General features: G+C 35.0%; 2 protein-coding genes across 8 annotated transcripts in view; one reads left to right on the top strand and one right to left on the bottom strand.

Moving 5' to 3' along the window:
- The window catches only part of LOC106053152 (rho guanine nucleotide exchange factor 3-like), a 93,614-nt gene extending 74,651 nt beyond the window's left edge, over positions 1-18,963 (top strand). For 2 of the 3 annotated variants that reach the window (XM_056025535.1, XM_056025533.1), the window contains exons 4-15: positions 12,313-12,393; positions 13,076-13,261; positions 13,485-13,547; positions 13,668-13,764; positions 13,959-14,035; positions 14,208-14,364; positions 14,498-14,556; positions 14,919-14,960; positions 15,112-15,213; positions 15,758-15,826; positions 16,482-16,668; positions 17,167-18,963. In XM_056025535.1, the coding sequence (XP_055881510.1) occupies positions 12,313-12,393; positions 13,076-13,261; positions 13,485-13,547; positions 13,668-13,764; positions 13,959-14,035; positions 14,208-14,364; positions 14,498-14,556; positions 14,919-14,960; positions 15,112-15,213; positions 15,758-15,826; positions 16,482-16,668; positions 17,167-17,336 (1,290 nt within the window). In that variant the 3' untranslated portion in view covers positions 17,337-18,963. Of the gene's footprint in view, positions 1-9,768; positions 10,423-12,312; positions 12,394-13,075; positions 13,262-13,484; positions 13,548-13,667; positions 13,765-13,958; positions 14,036-14,207; positions 14,365-14,497; positions 14,557-14,918; positions 14,961-15,111; positions 15,214-15,757; positions 15,827-16,481; positions 16,669-17,166 lie in introns of those variants that run through there. The other variant, XM_013208631.2, reaches the window with a different exon arrangement.
- Positions 18,964-19,548: 585 nt separating this feature from the next.
- LOC106053151 (HAUS augmin-like complex subunit 5) overlaps positions 19,549-22,651 on the bottom strand; it is a 31,559-nt gene continuing 28,456 nt past the window's right edge. For 4 of the 5 annotated variants that reach the window (XM_013208624.2, XM_056025536.1, XM_013208627.2 and 1 more), the window contains exons 17-19: positions 22,268-22,291; positions 20,945-21,077; positions 19,549-19,741 (exon numbers count right to left, since the gene is read on the bottom strand). In XM_013208624.2, the coding sequence (XP_013064078.2) occupies positions 19,600-19,741; positions 20,945-21,077; positions 22,268-22,291 (299 nt within the window). In that variant the 3' untranslated portion in view covers positions 19,549-19,599. The remainder of the gene's footprint in view (positions 19,742-20,944; positions 21,078-22,267; positions 22,292-22,651) is intronic. The other variant, XM_056025537.1, reaches the window with a different exon arrangement.

The raw sequence follows: 22,651 nt of genomic DNA, 5'->3' as shown, positions 1-22,651 counted from the left end.
CTCTGTTTCAGTTGATTGCAATTCATGTTACCAGCACCGGAGTTGAATATCAAGTGACATCTCTGTTTCAGTTGATTGCAGTTCATGTTACCAGCACCGGAGTTGAATATCAAGTGACATCTCTGTTTCAGTTGATTGCAGTTCATGTTACCAGCACCGGAGTTGAATATCAAGTGACATCTCTGTTTCAGTTGATTGCAGTTCATGTTACCAGCACCGAGTTGAATATCAAGTGACATCTCTGTATTTGTTGATTGCAGTTCATGTTACCAGCACCGGAGTTGAATATCAAGTGACATCTCTGTTTCAGTTGATTGCAGTTCATGTTACCAGCACCGGAGTTGAATATCAAGTGACATCTCTGTTTCAGTTGATTGCAGTTCATGTTACCAGCACCGGAGTTGAATATCAAGTGACATCTCTGTTTCAGTTGATTGCAGTTCATGTTACCAGCACCGAGTTGAATATCAAGTGACATCTCTGTTTCAGTTGATTGCAGTTCATGTTACCAGCACCGGAGTTGAATATCAAGTGACATCTCTGTTTCAGTTGATTGCAGTTCATGTTACCAGCACCGGAGTTGAATATCAAGTGACATCTCTGTTTCAGTTGATTGCAGTGCATGTTACCAGCACCGGAGTTGAATATCAAGTGACATCTCTGTATCTGTTGATTGCAGTTCATGTTACCAGCACCGGAGTTGAATATCAAGTGACACCTCTGTATCTGTTGATTACAGTTCATGTTACCAGCACCGGAGTTGAATATCAAGTGACATCTCTGTATCTGTTGATTGCAGTTCATGTTACCAGCACCGAGTTGAATATCAAGTGACACCTCTGTATCTGTTGATTACAGTTCATGTTACCAGCACCGGAGTTGAATTTCAAGTGACATCTCTGTTTCAGTTGATTGCAGTTCATGTTACCAGCACCGAGTTGAATATCAAGTGACATCTCTGTATCTGTTGATTGCAGTTCATGTTACCAGCACCGAGTTGAATATCAAGTGACATCTCTGTTTCAGTTGATTGCAGTTCATGTTACCAGCACCGGAGTTGAATATCAAGTGACATCTCTGTTTCAGTTGATTGCAGTTCATGTTACCAGCACCGAGTTGAATATCAAGTGACATCTCTGTTTCAGTTGATTGCAGTTCATGTTACCAGCACCGAGTTGAATATCAAGTGACATCTCTGTTTCAGTTGATTGCAGTTCATGTTACCAGCACCGAGTTGAATATCAAGTGACATCTCTGTATCTGTTGATTGCAGTTCATGTTACCAGCACCGAGTTGAATATCAAGTGACATCTCTGTTTCAGTTGATTGCAGTTCATGTTACCAGCACCGAGTTGAATATCAAGTGACATCTCTGTATCTGTTGATTACAGTTCATGTTACCAGCACCGAGTTGAATATCAAGTGACATCTCTGACCAGATTCTTTCGTTTGATCCCTCAGCTTCCCTCAGTGTCTTCTGATTGTCCATTTCAATCTACTTAGTTATTGATTACAAAATGAAGGAAAGAATTGAGGGCCAGACTAACGATCAGGAATATTGAATCTTGAGATCTTCCAACCTCCCCTCCCCTTTACCTTTTTTTTTCTCATCGATTTACCGCCTCCATCACCGTGTGTGTGTATGTGTATGTGTGTGTGTGTTTTGAGGCCACAGATCATTTATTTTTGGGAAGTGGGGAGGCCATGTCCAGACGTCCCATGTTTGTCCAGCGCGTGGAGGGGAGAGTGTTATGAGTCTTATCCCTATTTGTGAAGTCCCCGCTGGGAGTTTGCTAATGTCATTTCAAGACTGAGCTGAGGGGGTGGAGTTGAAGAGGTTCAGGAAATAACATCACATCCTCCGGAGATTTTTTTTTTTTGGTCTTCTTAGCCTTTGTTGCACATTGTTCTCTCCCCTAGACACAATTCTAAACAAGAAAAGTTTCAATATTAACAACTTCAAGGGGAAGTTCCTAAGCTGGAGGAATACATTATGTCTTGTTGAAGAATAGAAACATTTCTGTGATTGGGAGTGCTATAAGAAACATTTCTAAGCTTAGTGTAGAGCTCAATTACTGACATGGTTACAAAGACAGCCACACAAACTTAAAATCGCCCCCGAAGTGGTCCATCCAGGCAGGTAAAAAGGAAGATTCAATATTTTCAGCATGCATATAAGAAACTATGAACTAAAAAATGTCAACAACCCCAACCCTATCAACAACCCCAACCCTATCTCCGGCAATACATAAAGAAGAGAAGTGTAATCTACGAAAGTGTTGCCGATACTGTTGTATTCTTAGTCTGACTGACGACCTGATACCACAGGAGACGGAGATGTATTGACTTCATTATTATAACTTTGATGAACTGATACCACGGAGATGTATTGACTTCATTATTATAACTTTGATGAACTGATACCACGGAGATGTATTGACTTCATTATTATAACTTTGATGAACTGATACCACGGAGATGTATTGACTTCATTATTATAACTTTGATGAACTGATACCACGGAGATGTATTGACTTCATTATTATAACTTTGATGAACTGATACCACGGAGATGTATTGACTTCATTATTATAACTTTGATGAACTGATACCACGGAGATGTATTGACTTCATTATTATAACTTTGATGAACTGATACCACGGAGATGTATTGACTTCATTATTATAACTTTGATGAACTGATACCACGGAGATGTATTGACTTCATTATTATAACTTTGATGAACTGATACCACGGAGATGTATTGACTTCATTATTATAACTTTGATGAACTGATACCACGGAGATGTATTGACCATTATTATAACTTTGATGAACTGATACCACGGAGATGTATTGACTTCATTATTATAACTTTGATGAACTGATACCACGGAGATGTATTGACTTCATTATTATAACTTTGATGAACTGATACCACGGAGATGTATTGACTTCATTATTATAACTTTGATGAACTGATACCACGGAGATGTATTGACTTCATTATTATAACTTTGATGAACTGATACCACGGAGATGTATTGACTTCATTATTATAACTTTGATGAACTGATACCACGGAGATGTATTGACTTCATTATTATAACTTTGATGAACTGATACCACGGAGATGTATTGACTTCATTATTATAACTTTGATGAACTGATACCACGGAGATGTATTGACTTCATTATTATAACTTTGATGAACTGATACCACGGAGATGTATTGACTTCATTATTATAACTTTGATGAACTGATACCACGGAGATGTATTGACTTCATTATTATAACTTTGATGAACTGATACCACGGAGATGTATTGACTTCATTATTATAACTTTGATGAACTGATAGTTCTGAAGATGTGGATCATGATGAACTGATAGTTCTGTAGATGTGGATCATGATGAACTGATAGTTCTGAAGATGTGGATCATGATGAACTGATAGTTCTGAAGATGTGGATCATGATAAACTGATAGTTCTGAAGATGTGGATCATGATGAACTGATAGTTCTGAAGATGTGGATCATGATGAACTGATAGTTCTGTAGATGTGGATCATGATGAACTGATAGTTCTGTAGATGTGGATCATGATGAACTGATAGTTCTGTAGATGTGGATCATGATGAACTGATAGTTCTGAAGATGTGGATCATGATGAACTGATAGTTCTGAAGATGTGGATCATGATGAACTGATAGTTCTGAAGATGTGGATCATGATGAACTGATGTGATTGAATGATTCTCTCTCTAATTGATGGTTTTGTAAAGGGTCAATCTCTCATTCAAGGTGTCAAGGAAGAAAGTTTTCCTTTTTCTTTATTAATGTCTTTGTGTACTTTCCTCAGTAGACATTGTACTCCACTTGAAACACTGCTTATTGTTCTAAAAGATATTCGACTTATGTACACATTAAATGCATTCTTTCTCTTTAAAAAAAAAACCGTAACATTTTATTTAAATGTAAAACTTATTGCAGAAATCCTAAATTTAGTAATACAAATTATTTTCATAACATTATTTTGGGAGAAAAAAATAAAACCTTTCACATGAATATTACAAATATACTGGTCCTTTCTTTTCCCTTATTAATATAGTCTTTCGAGCTGTTTGTTTTTTAACATTAACAGTGAATAGTTTTAAAAATTGTGTATTTTCTTAAAAAAAAACAACAACCCTGGTCGCATAGTTTGTTAATTGTAAAAATTAAACTTTTCGTATACAGAAAAGAAAAAAGTAGCCGGTTGCATCAGAGCTTTGAAAGATCATGATATATTGGATGTATGTATGGGCGGCAATAACATTACATCCGATGTGAAGTGAAAGACTTCTTCACACTACTAAAAGGTTTGCATGAGTGCCAGGAGTTGGAAGGTTGTTACACAAAGACAATTAAACGCTGAGTGCTCAAAGACGCTTTGTTTCACCTTGAAACATTGCTCCAAAGCGCTGTCTTTTTGTCTTAGAAAAGGGGATTGGTTGGAGGCCCAATTGGAGCATTATGCAGGGAAAAAAAACACCCAGTCATGGTCAGCTTGCAATATTGTCTACAGGTAGTGCTCGTTTCAATTACAAGGTCAGGAAGACAAGAATAGATGATCTACACCAAAAATGTATTTTATTTGCGATGTTTGGTATAACTACACATAGCTCAGTTCGTAGTAAATTGTTGTGCCGGTCAGGTTTAGTCTCTCTCTTTTTTTCTTTCCATCTTTCTCTCTCCCTCTCTCTCTCTCTCTCCCTCTCTTTCTCTCTCACTTTTCTCTCTCTCTCTCTCTCTCTCTCTCTCTCAATGTCTGCTATATTACTGTTAAATAAACATCACTCCCAACATTACACATAGATTCTATCACAAAAGACATATCTAAAGTTTACATAGGATGTACGCAACATTCACCGCAGTCATTGTCAGGAATCAATTCTCTCCTCTCCCCCCTTCTTTTTCCCCCTCCCGTTGTCCTGGTCTTGTGTCTAGCGTGGGAGGCGATTGTATTCCTCCCACTCAGGCCCCTATCGAGTCTATATGGCCGAGACGTGGAGATCTAGCTCACTCTCTTGCTGGGCCATCAAATCAATACTGCGCTCCTACATCGTGTACACATTGAACACTCCAACGTGTGAACACCACAGCAAGTTCTAGAGCAACCGTTTGTCTGTTGAATGTATCCAGAGCTACTACATGTCTATGTAGTTTATTTTGTCTATTGAATGTATTTGGTGGGCTTGTTTCCAGAGCTACTACATGTCTATGTAGTTTATTTTGTCTGTTCAATGTATTTGGTGGGCTTGTTTCCAGAGCTACTACATGTCTATGTAGTTTATTTTGTCTGTTGAATGTATTTGGTGGGCTTGTTTCCAGAGCTACTACATGTCTATGTAGTTTATTTTGTCTATTGAATGTATTTGGTGGGCTTGTTTCCAGAGCTACTACATGTCTATGTAGTTTATTTTGTCTGTTCAATGTATTTGGTGGGCTTGTTTCCAGAGCTACTACATGTCTATGTAGTTTATTTTGTCTGTTGAATGTATTTGGTGGGCTTGTTTCCAGAGCTACTACATGTCTATGTAGTTTATTTTGTCTATTGAATGTATTTGGTGGGCTTGTTTCCAGAGCTACTACATGTCTATGTAGTTTATTTTGTCTGTTCAATGTATTTGGTGGGCTTGTTTCCAGAGCTACTACATGTCTATGTAGTTTATTTTGTCTGTTGAATGTATTTGGTGGGCTTGTTTCCAGAGCTACTACATGTCTATGTAGTTTATTTTGTCTATTGAATGTATTTGGTGGGCTTGTTTCCAGAGCTACTACATGTCTATGTAGTTTATTTTGTCTGTTGAATGTATTTGGTGGGCTTGTTTCCAGAGCTACTACATGTCTATGTAGTTTATTTTGTCTGTTGAATGTATTTGGTGGGCTTGTTTCCAGAGCTACTACATGTCTATGTAGTTTATTTTGTCTGTTCAATGTATTTGGTGGGCTTGTTTCCAGAGCTACTACATGTCTATGTAGTTTATTTTGTCTGTTGAATGTATTTGGTGGGCTTGTTTCCAGAGCTACTACATGTCTATGTAGTTTATTTTGTCTGTTGAATGTATTTGGTGGGCTTGTTTCCAGAGCTACTACATGTCTATGTAGTTTTTTTTGTCTATTGAATGTATTTGGTGGGCTTGTTTCCAGAGCTACTACATGTCTATGTAGTTTATTTTGTCTGTTGAATGTATTTGGTGGGCTTGTTTCCAGAGCTACTACATGTCTATGTAGTTTATTTTGTCTGTTGAATGTATTTGGTGGGCTTGTTTCCAGAGCTACTACATGTCTATGTAGTTTATTTTGTCTATTGAATGTATTTGGTGGGCTTGTTTCCAGAGCTACTACATGTCTATGTAGTTTATTTTGTCTGTTGAATGTATTTGGTGGGCTTGTTTCCAGAGCTACTACATGTCTATGTAGTTTATTTTGTCTGTTGAATGTATTTGGTGGGCTTGTTTCCAGAGCTACTACATGTCTATGCAGTTTATTTTATTTGTCTATTGAATGTATTTGGTGGGCTTGTTTCCAGAGCTACTACATGTCTATGTAGTTTATTTTGTCTGTTGAATGTATTTGGTGGGCTTGTTTCCAGAGCTACTACATGTCTATGTAGTTTATTTTGTCTGTTCAATGTATTTGGTGGGCTTGTTTCCAGAGCTACTACATGTCTATGTAGTTTATTTTGTCTGTTGAATGTATTTGGTGGGCTTGTTTCCAGAGCTACTACATGTCTATGTAGTTTATTTTGTCTATTGAATGTATTTGGTGGGCTTGTTTCCAGAGCTACTACATGTCTATGTAGTTTATTTTGTCTGTTCAATGTATTTGGTGGGCTTGTTTCCAGAGCTACTACATGTCTATGTAGTTTATTTTGTCTGTTGAATGTATTTGGTGGGCTTGTTTCCAGAGCTACTGACCAGTCACAAAATTCACATCGATGTATAGTCATGTGTGCACAATTAAAATGTGTAGTCCATCGCCAATACATTGCGTCCTATCGTAGACAAACTGACAATACTAAGATTTAAAATAGATGTGTATGGTATTTCACTAGATCCATTTTTTAGCGTCCCCCCGCTATTAGTTTTGTGTGGTCTGTCTGTCTGTCTGTCCGTCCCGTTTAGATCTCGTAAACTACAAAAGATATTGAAAATCCGACATCATATTTTAGATCTTTTAAAGTTCTGATGAACGACTACTTTGTTCGTTGTGTTTTGTAGGGGTGAGAGCCGTTTCATTTTAAAATGTGTCTCTGGGGGGCAGAGACCTTAAAATTGGTAGTGCGTCAAGCAACGTGAATAAATGTCGTGTGGATATAACAGTAACGTGGCGTAGATACAACAGTAATGTAGTGTATATATAATCAAACTACATTTCCGAGTTTGAGAATTCTACAGAATCTTGGCAGCCCATCTCTAATCACCAGTAAGTGATGTATCTAATGTTTGTAGTGGTAACAGCACCAATCTGACCAGCGTCACGACTCAATCTTTGTGCACTGCCACGTTAGGGACAAACAACATACTCTTACACACACCCAGACACTCTCTCTCTCTCTCTCACACACCCAGGCAGACACTCACCATCACTCTTCACACACACACACATACATGCAGACACTCTCACAAATGCAGAGTGTACGATCAGTTAGAGGTGGGAAATTCTAAATCCCCAAAGACTTTCCAGCCAGAGTTGTTTTCTGGCGTGGGTGTATGTTTTGTTCATGAGTGGTGCAAAGCTTATTTTGTCTATGTGGATATGTGAATTAGTGACCCCCCCCCCCACAAGGGGGAAGGGAGGCTAGATTAAACGTGATGAGACAGTAAACCCTACTCAGCGTCATCAAGTCCCTCATCTTGTTACCAACATTTGAAGGTCAAGATCAAACCAGATATATTTGTATACAATATCAATGTCATATCTGCGTGTATGTGTTGTTGGTCAAAGTTCCATAACCCACTGCTCCTTAGTTTGAGATACTTCTGTGTTAAGCTGAATTGATTGGAAACTGATTTCTTTCCAGACAACATACGCCCCGTCACTTCATTCAATATGCAACAAGGTGAAACGTTACGTCCATGGCATGGAAGAAAATAGAATTAGTTTTTCTGTTTTTCTAAGTATGACTACATGAATAGACTTTTTCCTCTTACGAGTACATGCTAGAGAGGGGTGGGTGAATTTAATGTTTAGTTTAGTGCATGTTATCTTAGGTGTATGTCTTTTGGGGCTCACTGCGTCTACAGTTTAAGCACATCTTCTCCCTGTGTTTAGATTATTTGATAGCAAATCTTCCTGTACTTAAACTATTTGATGAGCAAATCTTCCTGTACTTAAACTATTTGATGAGCAAATCTTCCTGTACTTAAACTATTTGATGAGCAAATCTTCCTATACTTAAACTATTTGATGAGCAAATCTTCCTTCTTCCTGTACTTAAACAATTTGATGAGCAAATCTTCCTGTTCTTAAACTATTTGATGAGCAATTCTTCATGTACTTAAACTATTTGATGAGCAAATCTTCCTATACTTAAACTATTTGATGAGCAAATCTTCCTGTTCTTAGACTATTTGATAAGCAATTCTTTCTGTACTTAGACTATTTGAGTTTATCTACCTGTTGTTAGACTATTTGATGGAGGACATCTTCCCGTCCATCATTTTGAACTTGACTTACCACCAGACTCCCCGACCATTTGTTTCATAGACTCTTCACTCTTCATCCTAAATATCATCTTCTGTTGTATCTTCCTTTATCATTGTTATCGAACTTAATATTTTCATCGTCAATATCTTTTTGCATTTCTTCATATTTGTGTAAGCTTATATCTATATACAAGGTACACAAACTATAAGATTAAAAAAACAAGTTGTCATTGACTCCGGATCACTGTAACATAAGTCTTTTTTTTTTCTACATTTGATAGAATTATAGGTAAATGTACACACAAACTTTGATGTAAAGACTGAAGAAATACGTTTCATTTCCAGGTGTGTGTCTTGTCACAATTAAATCAGTTATTTGTCACCCTTTCAAAAAAAAAGTTCCTCACTTTCTGTCTTTGTATTAAACCAACACCGAAAGTGTTAAAACCAAAACCACCACCCTGTAACTGTTGACAGACTAAATGTGTTCACCAGCTGTACCATGATCATATGTCACTATACAGTGGAAAAATAATTTCAAACAATTAGTTACACAAGTTCTACCTTCAAATAAATTACCCCCCACCCCCCAAAAAAAATAATTAAAAAAAAAATGATTCTTACATTGAATGTATGCATAGTGTCCACTAGATGTGATCGCCTACAATTTATTCTGACCCAGTCATACAAGCATATTAGTTTCAATCGAGTCTGTCATGATACTCTTGGCTTTAGTCCAGTTTTGGGGGATTGGCTTTTGTCTGGTCTCTCTCGTAATGGATACACAAAAGTAGGGTAGGGGAATCTGTGGAATCTTTATCTGGACGGTTGTAAATGACCAAGTGACCTATGACGTATTTTTTTTTTTTTTTTTTTTTGTATACACTAATGTCAAGTGTCAGAGGCGTACTATCTCCAAGCCTTGTCAAAGGGATTTGTTCCTAACCCTAACCCTAGTTCCTCCTGTAGGAGATCGATACAGGCCGGGATAAAACTCGCGGCTCTCGCTGGCTCGTCTCGTCCCGCCATCCCGCTCGGTGCCACGTTTGTTGACGTTGGAAACTATAGGAACAGCAGCCGGGCCCAAAGTTTACCCTGGAAACCCAAACACAAGAGAGAGTTTTAGAATATAACGCGTGGACGTTGTCTTGGTCACTTTGTTGTCAACCTGTGGCTGGAGGATTGAAGCTTTGACCACAATCATTTCTTGACTTTCTAAAACTTGGACTAACTCATTGTACTGGAGATATTCGTGTTTCTGATTGAACAAAATAGTGTTTGACTTTGAACCTTTGATCCTGGGAGTTTATACAACGTTTGTTTCTGGGGCATTAGCATTGAGCTAAATTGTGATTGAGAGACACTCGTCTAGTGCACTAGTTCTAGAACATTCAGCCAGTGTACTTGTGTTTGGCCTAGTCAAAGCCTTGACATTTCAACTTGTTTCTGGACTTGCTCTAGTATTGTTCTTTTGTTGATTGACCATTCCGTACGTTTTACCGACCTTTTCACGGGTGACCAGATGACACCCAACAAAGTGACATTCGCAGACGACAGCCAAGATTGTCTGATAGAACCAGAGGTGAAAATGAAGGGCGCAGACGGAGCCCCAAGGTCAGATCTCACTGTAGATTTGAAGCCGAAGAAACGCAGGAACAGTGGGAGTGACGTAGAGATTAGCGGAGATGAGAATGAGAACTGTAGGATTCGTTTCTTGTCTGTCAGACAGGTAGGACATCCACAAGTTTCACCTTTGGTAAAATGACTCGAGTGTGTGTTTGAGTCGGTAGGCCTATTAGTGCGCCAATTAGTATAATATCTCTTGTAAAATACAAAGTTCTTTTCCCGTAGTCTGACACCAAACACTTACTTTACCATTATTGCTTGTATTGGTTGCCACACCTGACTTTAACTTTAAGGCCAATATTGCCGAACCTTTTTCAACCTCGGGCCATATTGATTTCCGACAAGCGTGTTGCGGGCCGCATGACCGCAAATATAATATAAATATCTAAATAAATAAATATATATATATAAAACTAATAGAAATGGTCAAGTCAAAAGTGTCCGATAATCTGCTACATCATTATGAGGCCAGAAGTTTCTAGAGGCCGAAGCGTCACGGCTAGCGGGTCCTAGTTTAGGCGTTACTAAGATGTTTGTTAGTACGTAGACAGTATTTGTTAGACATCTTGAACTGGAGATGTTTGTTAGTACGTAGACAGTATTTGTTAGACATCTTGAACTGGAGATGTTTGTTAGTACGTAGACAGTATTTGTTAGACATCTTGAACTGGAGATGTTTGTTAGTACGTAGACAGTATTTGTTAGACATCTTGAACTGGAGATGTTTGTTAGTACGTAGACAGTATTTGTTAGACATCTTGAGCTGGAGATGTTTGTTAGTACGTAGACAGTATTTGTTAGACATCTTGAGCTGGAGATGTTTGTTAGTACGTAGACAGTATTTGTTAGACATCTTGAACTGGAGATGTTTGTTAGTACGTAGACAGTATTTGTTAGACATCTTGAACTGGAGATGTTTGTTAGTACGTAGACAGTATTTGTTAGACATCTTGAACTGGAGATGTTTGTTAGTACGTAGACAGTATTTGTTAGACATCTTGAACTGGAGATGTTTGTTAGTACGTAGACAGTATTTGTTAGACATCTTGAACTGGAGATGTTTGTTAGTACGTAGACAGTATTTGTTAGACATCTTGAACTGGAGATGTTTGTTAGTACGTAGACAGTATTTGTTAGACATCTTGAACTGGAGATGTTTGTTAGTACGTAGACAGTATTTGTTAGACATCTTGAACTGGAGATGTTTGTTAGTACGTAAACAGTATTTGTTAGACATCTTGAGCTGGAGATGTTTGTTAGTACGTAGACAGTATTTGTTAGACATCTTGAACTGGAGATGTTTGTTAGTAGTACTAACTTAGTACGTAGACAGTATTTGTTAGACATCTTGAACTGGAGATGTTTGTTAGTAGTACTAACTTAGTACGTAGACAGTATTTGTTAGACATCTTGAACTGGAGATGTTTGTTAGTACGTAGACAGTATTTGTTAGACATCTTGAACTGGAGATGTTTGTTAGTACGTAGACAGTATTTGTTAGACATCTTGAACTGGAGATGTTTGTTAGTACGTAGACAGTATTTGTTAGACATCTTGAGCTGGAGATGTTTGTTAGTACGTAGACAGTATTTGTTAGACATCTTGAGCTGGAGATGTTTGTTAGTACGTAGACAGTATTTGTTAGACATCTTGAACTGGAGATGTTTGTTAGTACGTAGACAATATTACAGCGTAAATCACTGTGAGAGATAGAGAGAGAGGCATGAAGGCAGTATTTTTAATCTGAAGAGTTGTGAAAGGCTCAGAAAACTTTGAAGCGACTTCTGGACGCTCTTACATGAATATGGATGAATTGATTGTATTGGCATTGCTCTTGTAGGACAGACGCAAATAACCAGACGATTTGTTTCTCTGAAAAAACTCATAAGCTACAGTTGAATATAGAAAATGTGTCTCCCCCGCCCCCTTTCCCTCTATGTCTCTCTCTCTGATAAAATCATTGTAAACAAACCTTCTGTCTATTGTGTTCCAGAAAAAGTCCAAGAGATCTCTGTTGAGAGTTTCAACGTCTTTAGTCAACTTGATCTCACCAGGAAGACATCACCAGAAGCAGGTCAGTTTTTGTTTTTCTTTGACTGATAGAATCTAGTCTAGCTCTAGGTCTGTAACATGCAATAATATATGCGGGACCAGATAACTACACTCGCTTGAATGACCTTTTGTTTTCTTTGATTGATAGAATCTAGTCTAGATCTAGGTCTTTAATATGTAATACTAGCAGCACGATGCGGGACCAGATAACTCGCTTGAATGACCTTTTGTTTTCTTTGAGAGCGGGATTGTGAAAGCGTTGAACAGAGTGGCTCACCATTTCTGTGGAGCTTGTCTCTGTCTTGTCATATGTTCTTGAACTTCTCTCAATAACCTTTCGTCCCAGAGTGCTGCTAGTATTAGATCTGTTTCAGCTTTAAAACCTTCAAACCCCCATTTATAGCTGTACCTGGCATTCTAAGTTTAGTCTTAAGTACTAGAATTAATCTTATGTACTAAAACTAGTCTGATATAGAAAGCAATTATGATTAAACACGGGACATAAAGAATCAAGTCAATTCATTGGACTGACACTATGAAGATATTCAGGAAATAGAATCAAGTCAAACTGTTTGTACTAAGACTATAAAGACATTTCCCTTTCTCTATATGTAAAGCTGTCTCTTATTCTGAGTTTGTCCAATATGGTTTTGGGATTTAATTTCTTTGAGCTCAAAGACTAAGATTACCAATTCTTTCTCCAGCAACAAGATCCAGATGGCTTTAAAGTTCCTTGTTCACCTTCTCGTCAACCCACCTCCCCCTACAAGCCTCCTCAGCCCTCTCCTGCCAAAAGAAGACAACAGGTCAGCTGGGTGGACTCCTTTGCAGGGGGCCAAAATGCCAATACTTTGTCAGCCTTTTCCCACGTAGACATCAAGAGGCAGGAGGTGAGTCTTTAACCATAAGACCTAGAGTAGCAAGGTTTAGGGAAAGTGACAAATATTAATATACAACATATGGAAGTGGTTCATCTTAAATTTCTGATCTTTACGGTTATTTAGAGGTATTGGCTAGGATAATCTAAATTTGATAAAGAATTCAAAGCCACTTCTTTTTTTCCGTTCTAAAGATTTGATTTCAATGAAAACATATTTTTGTTTCCCTCAACAGGCAATTTATGAGTTGTATCAAGGAGAAAAAGATATGCTTGAAGATTTAGCAAATGTTGCTAAGGTAGGTCCCTTAATGATATTTGTTATTTGAATATTTTGTATGTTGCTGATGTTAGAAGTATTTAAGAGATGCTTTGTAACACTGCAGACACTGACATTAATATGTTGTTTTGTTTGACAGCTCTATCGAGACACACTGGTGACACTAGGGTTAATGACAGCATCTGATGTCTGCACATTGTTTGGAAATATAGACAATCTGATACCTGTACATCGAGGTAACAACATAACACTCAATTTTTTTAAACATTTTCTTTTAAAATATTTGTGCACTTGTTAAAAGCTATTTTAACCTTTAACCTACCTTAGAGATACATGGCACATACTCCTTTTACTATGTACTTTTTGTTTTTCTAATCTTTGTGTGTGACTATTTAATTATTTTTTTTTTGTATGATTGTGTTTGTTTCAGATTTATTAGACAGATTAGAGGCTCAGAGAAAACCTGATGGCACATCAATGAGTGTTGGAAAAGAAATCCTTGAATGGGTAAGACACAGTTTCTCTATTTGTATTTTAACCATGACAGTTATTCTCATTTTGCTTGCATACAATTACAATCAACAGGCCCAGATTTTTATTTCAAGTAATTTTTTAGAAGGTAAAGCATTCACTGTTTGCTTCTCTGCTAATGTGTAGTTTTGTTTTGTTTTCTATACAGACCAATAAACTAAGTGCCTATGTTACATTCTGTGCAAATCAAATTAAAGCTAAAGAAATATTTGATGAAAAGAAAAATGAGCCTGCTTTGAATGATTTCTACCAGCGATGCCAGGCCTCCCCCTTCAGTAGGAAACTTGACCTCTGGTCACTACTTGGTAAGTTCTTGCTATTACTGTGTTTACTTCAAAGTTCTCTGTGAAATTATATCTCACTATTTGTTATGTAACTTAGACTAGGTGCAGATACTGGTTACAATTCAATATCAATGTTTTGTTTGTGTTCATTTAGATGGTGCTAGAGGGAGGTTTGTGAAATATCCTCTTCTCATCCGAAGCATTGCCAAATACGTAAGTCTTAATGGTGCTCACACAACTCATTCCTTGGGGGTCAATCATTGGGCTACAGCAACTTTACCTTTAAAAAAAACAACTTTTTATTGAACTTTTTAAAATATATTTTTATTGTGAATTAAGAAAAGTTACAAATTTATGTTGCTATTAGCATAGAGAAAGTATTTTATGTTTTTTTTTTTGTTTATAAAAATTTAAAATTATTTTGACATCTTCAAAGTTTCCCCCTTATCTTAGCCCAGAGTGCCTTAGCCTGGGGGGATAAGTTTAAAGTAAATGTTTCATGATCATTTCATTTTGTTTGAAAGTTTCTTCCTTAAAACAACAACAACTGTATTTATACTTGATTTTGTTCACAGACACTAAATGATAGAGAGGAGGCTGAGAACTTAGAACAATCTGTAAGTAGTTTGTGTTTTAGACCATGTTTTTGTTCATTAGAGAACATCTTTGTTTTGAAAGTTATTTTTTGACTTTGTTTATAGTCTGGTTGAATGCCTCAAATGTTTAAACTTCCATTCAATTCCAGTGTTTAATGTTGTTTTTTTTCAGATTAAAGAAATGGAGACAATAATTCAAGAAGCAGATGAGGCAACTGGTCTAGCTAGATGTGAACATGCCAAAAGTTTACTTATTTATTTATATGATGATCAGGTAAATATTATTGTCTTCAAATTTAAATATATAAAACAAACAAAAGCAGGTATCTATGTAAAGTTTAGCATATATACTCTGTGGCTTATACTAAGTTGTCAGCTGACCTTCCCAAACCAGTGTTGTGGACAAATGAGATTCTAGAAGTTTCCACCAGGACTTGCCTCCTATAACATGCTCTGTTATCATCCCACCCCTTAATTTTATAAGCAAAAATAACTTTATTTAGTTGTAACAGTGCTTGGTATTTATGTCTTATTATTATTATTTTTTTTTTTTTTTTTTTCAAAATATTTGTTTTGGAAGCTAAAATCTGATCGATTTGATCTACCCTACTTTAAAAATGTTTGTCATTGACCTCTATTAATCAGGCAGGTCATAGAGAACCCAAAAGAAGTCTATTTTTCTAATGTTTATTTTTGTTTCAATTGTGCTAAACAAATAGTTTAGCCAGCACATTCTCCCACATGATATCTGTACTTAGAAGTACTTGATTGATCCAGCCTACTTGTAGTTTAATTTATTTTTTGTTTGTTTTCTCCAGAGAGTCTCAGCAATACAAGACTCTCAGGCTTTTGTCTGTAGTGGATGCATGAAGAATACAAAAGGAAGCGTAAGTCCTACACACTTTAATTTGGGTCCCATGAACTGTCCAATTCATTTCAAATGAATAGAGAATTGACTTACTTTCCAAATGGTTACAAAGTCACACTACACAATTTTAGCATAATTTTTACAAAATTTACTATCTAAGACCTGTTGTTTGATATGACTCACTTACTGATAAAACTGACCTAATGTTTGATATACCACTGACCTGATGTTTGATAAAAACCAACCTGATGTTTGACATACCACTGACCTAATGTTTGATAAAACTGACCTAATTTTAGATAAAACTGACCTAATGTTTGATATAAATTTCCTAAGGCTGCCTGGTCATGCGTTATGTGCTCTGGACTATCATTTGGTGGTCCTGGGTTCAAACCCTTCTCCTCTTCCATCCCCTAAATTGTAGGTTTGGACTAGGATGTAATCCTCAACTTTTAAAGACCATTCAAAATGTAAAACAATGCTTTATACAATATACTTATTGTTTGATAAATGCCCAGGCTCTCATCTCCACGACTGAAAGAGGCCAACACTGATGAATGCAATTGACCTGATATTTAATAGAATCCTAAATAAAGAAAACAATAATTATTATTCTAGGTTGGAACTCTAACCAGTATCAATTAACATTATTTTATTTGTTTCTCTTCTCCCAGAAACTCCATGTATTTCTCTTTGACAAAGTTCTGCTAGTATCCAGGTCTTGCACACAAAGTGGCAAACAAATGTATCAGATCTATAGGCAGCCCATTCCAACTGCAGAACTTCTTGTCCAAGACCTTCCAGATGGTGAAGTCAAGTTGGGATCTTTTCGAAATGCATTTGGTCAGGGAGGGCTAACTGGTGAGTAGTTTGTTTCATCTTTGAACTATTTGTATTGAAAAACATTTTGTTGTCCAGTATTTTATTTTGTTGTTTTTATGTTATCAGTATTTAACATTGTACTGGCTGAACACAAAAAGTCTGTTTTCTGGTATTTGAAAAATGTATGGCATTCTCTTTCTTTTTAAATGTAATTCTAAATTGTCACCAAGATTTTTATGGGCTAAAAATATTTTGTAGTGTCATTCAAAAATACTTTTTAAGACTTAATTTACTCCTAATCTGCAAGGAATGTCTAATTTAATTTCCTATTAGTTGTTTAAAATTATTATTTAAGACTTCAGTATTATTGATAGAATTTCTTTCTCATTTCCAAGACACATCTAATTCCAATTCAAATGAGTCATTTCAAAAATAAAACGTGTATTTTGACATCTATGTCACCAGAAATTAATTGTCAGCACAGTTCAGTATCTCTTTTTCTACGATCTATTTGAACATTGTTTTGTCTCTCTTCAGGTAAAAATGTCATCCGCTTATCTTTCATGGACACTGAGAAAGGTCAAACTCACACTCTGATAGCTAATGATGAGCATGACAAGAGGCAGTGGATGCAGGCCTTCCATAAAGTCACATCTAACATTGTTGTTGTACCAGAGAGTAAAAACAAAGACAAGCCTTCAAGCTAACTTCCTGACCTCCAGTCAATGTTTGTAGTCAATGTTTGTGAATACTTCCTGTTTTGGTTTGTCTGGGTTTACACTTAGGTCAAATATTGTATGAACAAAAGAAATAAGTATCAAATGAAATGCCTTGATCGTTTTCATTTTGTTTTTAATACAAAAATATTTTTTTTCAGAATGTAACATATTTTAGAGAAAATAATTTTTAAGCCTATTTTTAAATGTTTGCTCAGTTTGTTTTATACTCTTAAGCTTTAATTCCAAATGATTTTTTTGGGGCATGTTTTATTTGTAGATACAAAATCTTTTTTGATTTAAATTATGACTAATGTATGACTTTTGTTGCTGTTTATAAGATTTTCTAAGAATTGCTCATTACAAGTATGCGTGTGTGTTATGAGTTTATCACCTCTGCTGCCTAAAATGTATTATGTTTCTTTTTCAACAGTGTTACACCATAGATAAATGTCCAAAATGGAAAGATTATTAAATATACAGAACTTGTATACTTAGTACATGCACCTATAGAGATTGGGAATTATTTATTATATAATCAAAAGTTAACACTGAAATATGTATATTGGCACATAACCTATAATTTATTAACTTTATATATATCTATTTATATATATATATTTAAAAGAATATACAATATACATAAACAGCTAAATATTTTGTAATAATAAAAATAGCCTTAGGGACACATTAGTAATGCTTAAATCACAACATATCATATCTGTTAATATTTCTACTTTGAAGTGATCTGGTCACAAATAGATTTGGTATTTACCAACATAAGCATGAGAGAATGGGCTGTGGAGAAATAGAAATCAATAAGATCCAATCTTATGTTTCAGCATAATGTTGTTTTTTTATGAACAGAATATGTTAGTTGCCGTACCATCACCTCTTAGCTGATATTACATTTGTACATAAATATCTCACACTGTAAATAATGTTTTGAATTGCTGCTTGTTAATGATAGTAGCAGGTTGTTCTCTCTTGTGTAGGGAATGACTTTGCATGTTATTTGTTGTCTGTTTTGTATTCTAAATGATTTTATTCAAATCAAACAGTATTTTACCATTTCCTTCTTTTCATCCTAAGCCTGCAACCATGTTGAGCTACTTGATTGAATACATTGGATGACACTAAATGTTAAGGAAAAAAATAAGATTTTTTAAACACTTTTGTGTGTGTGTGTGTGTGTGCTGTTGACCATCTCTACATTAATGTATTGGCCACTGTCCTTTGTGTACTCTTACTTGTATAGGACATGTACCAAAAAATATGAGAACATTTTTATTATTTTTATTTAGTATTACCAAGTTTCTTCCAGTCCCCAGTCAAACTTGCCATGCGGAAACTAATTTACCAGTTTACGAACACCAAACTAGCCAAAGCATTTATGTTGTATGAAGTTATTCTAGATTTGAAGCCAATACACATTTTTTATACATTTTTTTAAAAAATAAAAGCTCTTGTAGTAAAGACTAACAGCTGCATTTTGTATTGAATGTATTTTATCAAAGCCTACTTCAGTTCCTTCAATGTATGTTACTTAAGACTATAAAATCCTATGTCCTGATGTGATAGCTAACAGCATACTGAATAAACTAACTCATTTTTACAAGTGTGTTTTTCCACTTTTTAAGTGAATGAAATATAATTAGCTGTTCATTGGTTGTTTAGTAAAGGCACACTTCTTACTTCATATTTATTCCAAGACAAAATTCCTAAATACACCATTTCATCCCTAGAACTATTAGACTGAGTAGAGAAAGCAATGGCTTGCCTTGATCAATAAGGAAAACAGATGACACTTAGCAGAGTTGAAGTCTCTAATTAACATGCACTTAATTATAGTCTACTTTAAAACATCTGTAATTTATAAGATAAGACTTGTGTCACGTTGATTTGTAATGAACTGAGACTAAAATACAGGGGAAAAAAAATTTCAGAAATATACAATGAATCAGACATGTTTTAAAGGGAATTCATATCAATGGTCAGAATCAGAATTGTTTGCTCTTTATTTCTGAGAGAAAATAATAATAAGGCTTGTCTTTGAGTCATTAATGAGAAATGCAGTATTTCTCATGGCTATACAGCGCCACCTGTGACCTACATATTTTGCCACATCCAGCTCAGGCATAACTACTGAGAGCTATAGGACAGCCAAAAGAATAATAGAAAAAAAAAAAGCAAACACTGTGACTTTTAAGATTGTAAACAGTTTATTGAGCCAAGTCATAAAGTAAAGCAACAATCATCTCTGGGCTTTGACACTTCTGTCATCCATTTTTTTGTGAATTTCTGTCACCATTAACCTCCATTTCTGCATCCACTGTTCCAATGTTTTCCCTTCTTGTGTAACCCAGGGAGTGGTGTTTTTGGCTGGTTGTTCCCACCTTAAAAAAATACAATTGGAATCAATATTGAACAGGATGAAAAAAAAAAAAACATGACATTTAAATCATGTTGTTTCAATCATGCACTCAGATCTAAACATTTGGTCTCTATCATGTAGGGTTCTAAGATTCAGTTTACTAAATGGCTGCAAACAAAATTCATTAATAAGATAACAATGGCAGTTTTAGCCACACCTGTCTGTTGTTTGGTAAGCAAGCAGATGAAAGTGTATTGATATGCCAAACATGATAGTGAAATTAGATTACAATATACTGTACACAACTATACAAGATTCTTAGGTTTTGTATAAAAAATGTCTTACATATTTAATCTAAAAATAAACAGAACCAAAAATTGCAGAACTTTTCATCCCATTTTTAGCATGTTAACTTTTTAAAAATTACAGAACATGGTGAAAACATATTTTCAATAGTTCAAAACCGTTTCACCAATCTTAATACAACTTTGCATAAATGTTCCTTGGATACTACCTGGAAAAGTAACATATGTAAAGTAGCCCTAAAACAAATTTAAGATCCTCAAAAAAAAAAAAAAAAGTTGCCCAACTCTATGTTTGCATTTTCATATTTTTCTAAGCGGCTTTTTTTTTCAATGAGACTTAGAAAAAGCTATGTCAGAAATAGATTGACAGACTATGTCAGAAATAGATTGACAGATGAACACCCTAGTTCACTCTTAAGATTTAACCAAATGATGAAGTACTAGAATCAAAACACTACCAGCTTCATACATTAAATTTGATACAACACTTATGTTGTTTGTTTTTCTATTATGACCCTTAAAAACTTTTCCTTTAAGGTTTTGGCCCGCTCCTAAAAATGTTTGCACATTACTTCCCTAGTCCATTCTTAATTTTTAAAGAACATTTTTTTAAAAGCCTGTCTAATTTCCATTTAAAATATCACAATATGTCATTTAAAATGCAGATATGTATAAAAAAGCATAGCAAAAAAACCTTTTAAGTGTAAAACACCTTTAAAAAGTTCTTTTTAAATTCTGTATTTTTACTAATGAACTCATGTTGGTTAATTTTTCTAAGTTAATTCTGTAAATGCAAGGCAAGAGTTTGTGTGTATTTTCCTCTTCAACTGATGACTAGAATTTTACCTCAATCACCTTTTCTGACATATTTTTATGAAGTTATTTATTACTAAAATAAAGAAGAAAAACTAAAGACTTACCAAATGGAAATAAGACTTTTTATTGTATCTATTTTCTTGAGAGAAGAAGTTAAACTCTCTAAGCCTTTGTTCAGTTTAGGAATATATTTATCACATTGGGATTTGTCAAACTGCTCCATTAAATTACACAGTTCTGTAGTGATTGAAAACATTGAAAACGTTAATGACTTCTTGGGATCATTATATTGAAAATACTCTCCTAAATAGAATATAATAGGTAGGTCAAGACAAAATGAACACATTTTGCTTCAGTTTGTCTTGCATTGGTCAGAATCATCTTGTTAGAGTGAGCTTAAAATAAACGACTCAATAAACAAAGAAGTCAGAACAAAAACAAAATTGTCAGAACAAAAACAAAGATATCTATAAAAACAAAGATGTAAGAAAAAAAAGATATCAATAAAAACAAAAGATGTCAGAACAGTTAGTAAACTGTTTTTTTAGGGGGGGGGGAGGGGGGGGGGGAGAGTCAAAATCCTCAAATTATTAAAGTGAAATTAATTGAAACACATAAATTATGAGAAAGTTTCAAAATAGATTTTATGATTCTTAAGGAATAAAAAATATCCTAACTTTCAAGGGCACTTTTTAGTTAGATTAATAATTATTGATAGTAACTTTTCTTCTTAGATATAGTTTGCAGCAAACAAACAAACAAAAATAATTTCTTTCAAATGATTTCCCTATCAAATTATACAAATAGTAAAATTAAGTATGAGTTCATTTCATTCCAGATTAAAGAAAAATAAGCCAGAAATTGAACAAAAAGGAAGCAACCAACAATTTCAAGAAATAATATTAGGATCCATGTTATAAGTTTAGATGGCTGACAATAAGGAGAGACAGACTGAGAGGGGGAGGGAGAGAAGAAAGTGACCCCAGTGTTTGGGAAGTGGATTACTTTGACCAACTTTTCTATAGTATTAATGCAGTTGCTAACAAGGGAAAAACAAAAAAAAAACAAATGGAAAAATCTAAACGTACTAAAAAATTTAACAGATGGACTTTTGAGATGATTTGATTTAAAAAAAGAAAAAGATTTTTAATAAGGATGGTCTTTGAATTTGCATTAACTTTTTGAAAGGTTTCCTAATAATGTATTCTAAAGATGTGCAATATTTTCTGTTTTAAATTTAAAAAAATCTCTTTTGTTATAACAATAGTAGATTATTGCACAACATTGATCTAATATAATATATTAAATGGCACAAGTTTTAGTTGTTTCTTCAACATAAACAAACATTGGTACAAAAAAAAAAGGTTTTAGTTAGTAAAACAACAACTAATAATCCATTTTTTAAACTCTTAACAAATCAATAATACCTGTACAATTCTTCTTCAACAAAGCTGCAAGCAATGAGTTGAATCAAAGTAATATTTTTACATCCTTATTAGTATCATAGTAAAACAATGAATCTAATGTAGTTTTAAAGCTTTGATAATGATTGTGAGGCACACAAAAAAAAAGCAGAATTTAAAGATATTGTTAAGGTTATGTTTTTATGGCCACATATTCTAAAAAATAGATACCTTTAGAAATATAGCTCATAATAAAAAAATTACATGTTAGCAAGGACTTGAGGGGCTGAAAACATCACTTCCCTGGACTACAGTCCAGAATGTTTCCATAATGGTGAAGAGCAAGTGTCTTCCCCTGTCAAATGCAATTCAGCAAGTCTTGGACTGTCTAAAAGAATAGTATACATG

The sequence above is a fragment of the Biomphalaria glabrata genome, chromosome 4 (genome assembly GCF_947242115.1).
Source record: "Biomphalaria glabrata chromosome 4, xgBioGlab47.1, whole genome shotgun sequence".
Taxonomy (NCBI): Eukaryota; Metazoa; Mollusca; class Gastropoda; family Planorbidae; genus Biomphalaria; species Biomphalaria glabrata.
The sequence above is the reverse complement of the archived record's forward strand: the minus strand, read 5'-3'. Positions and strand labels throughout refer to the sequence as shown.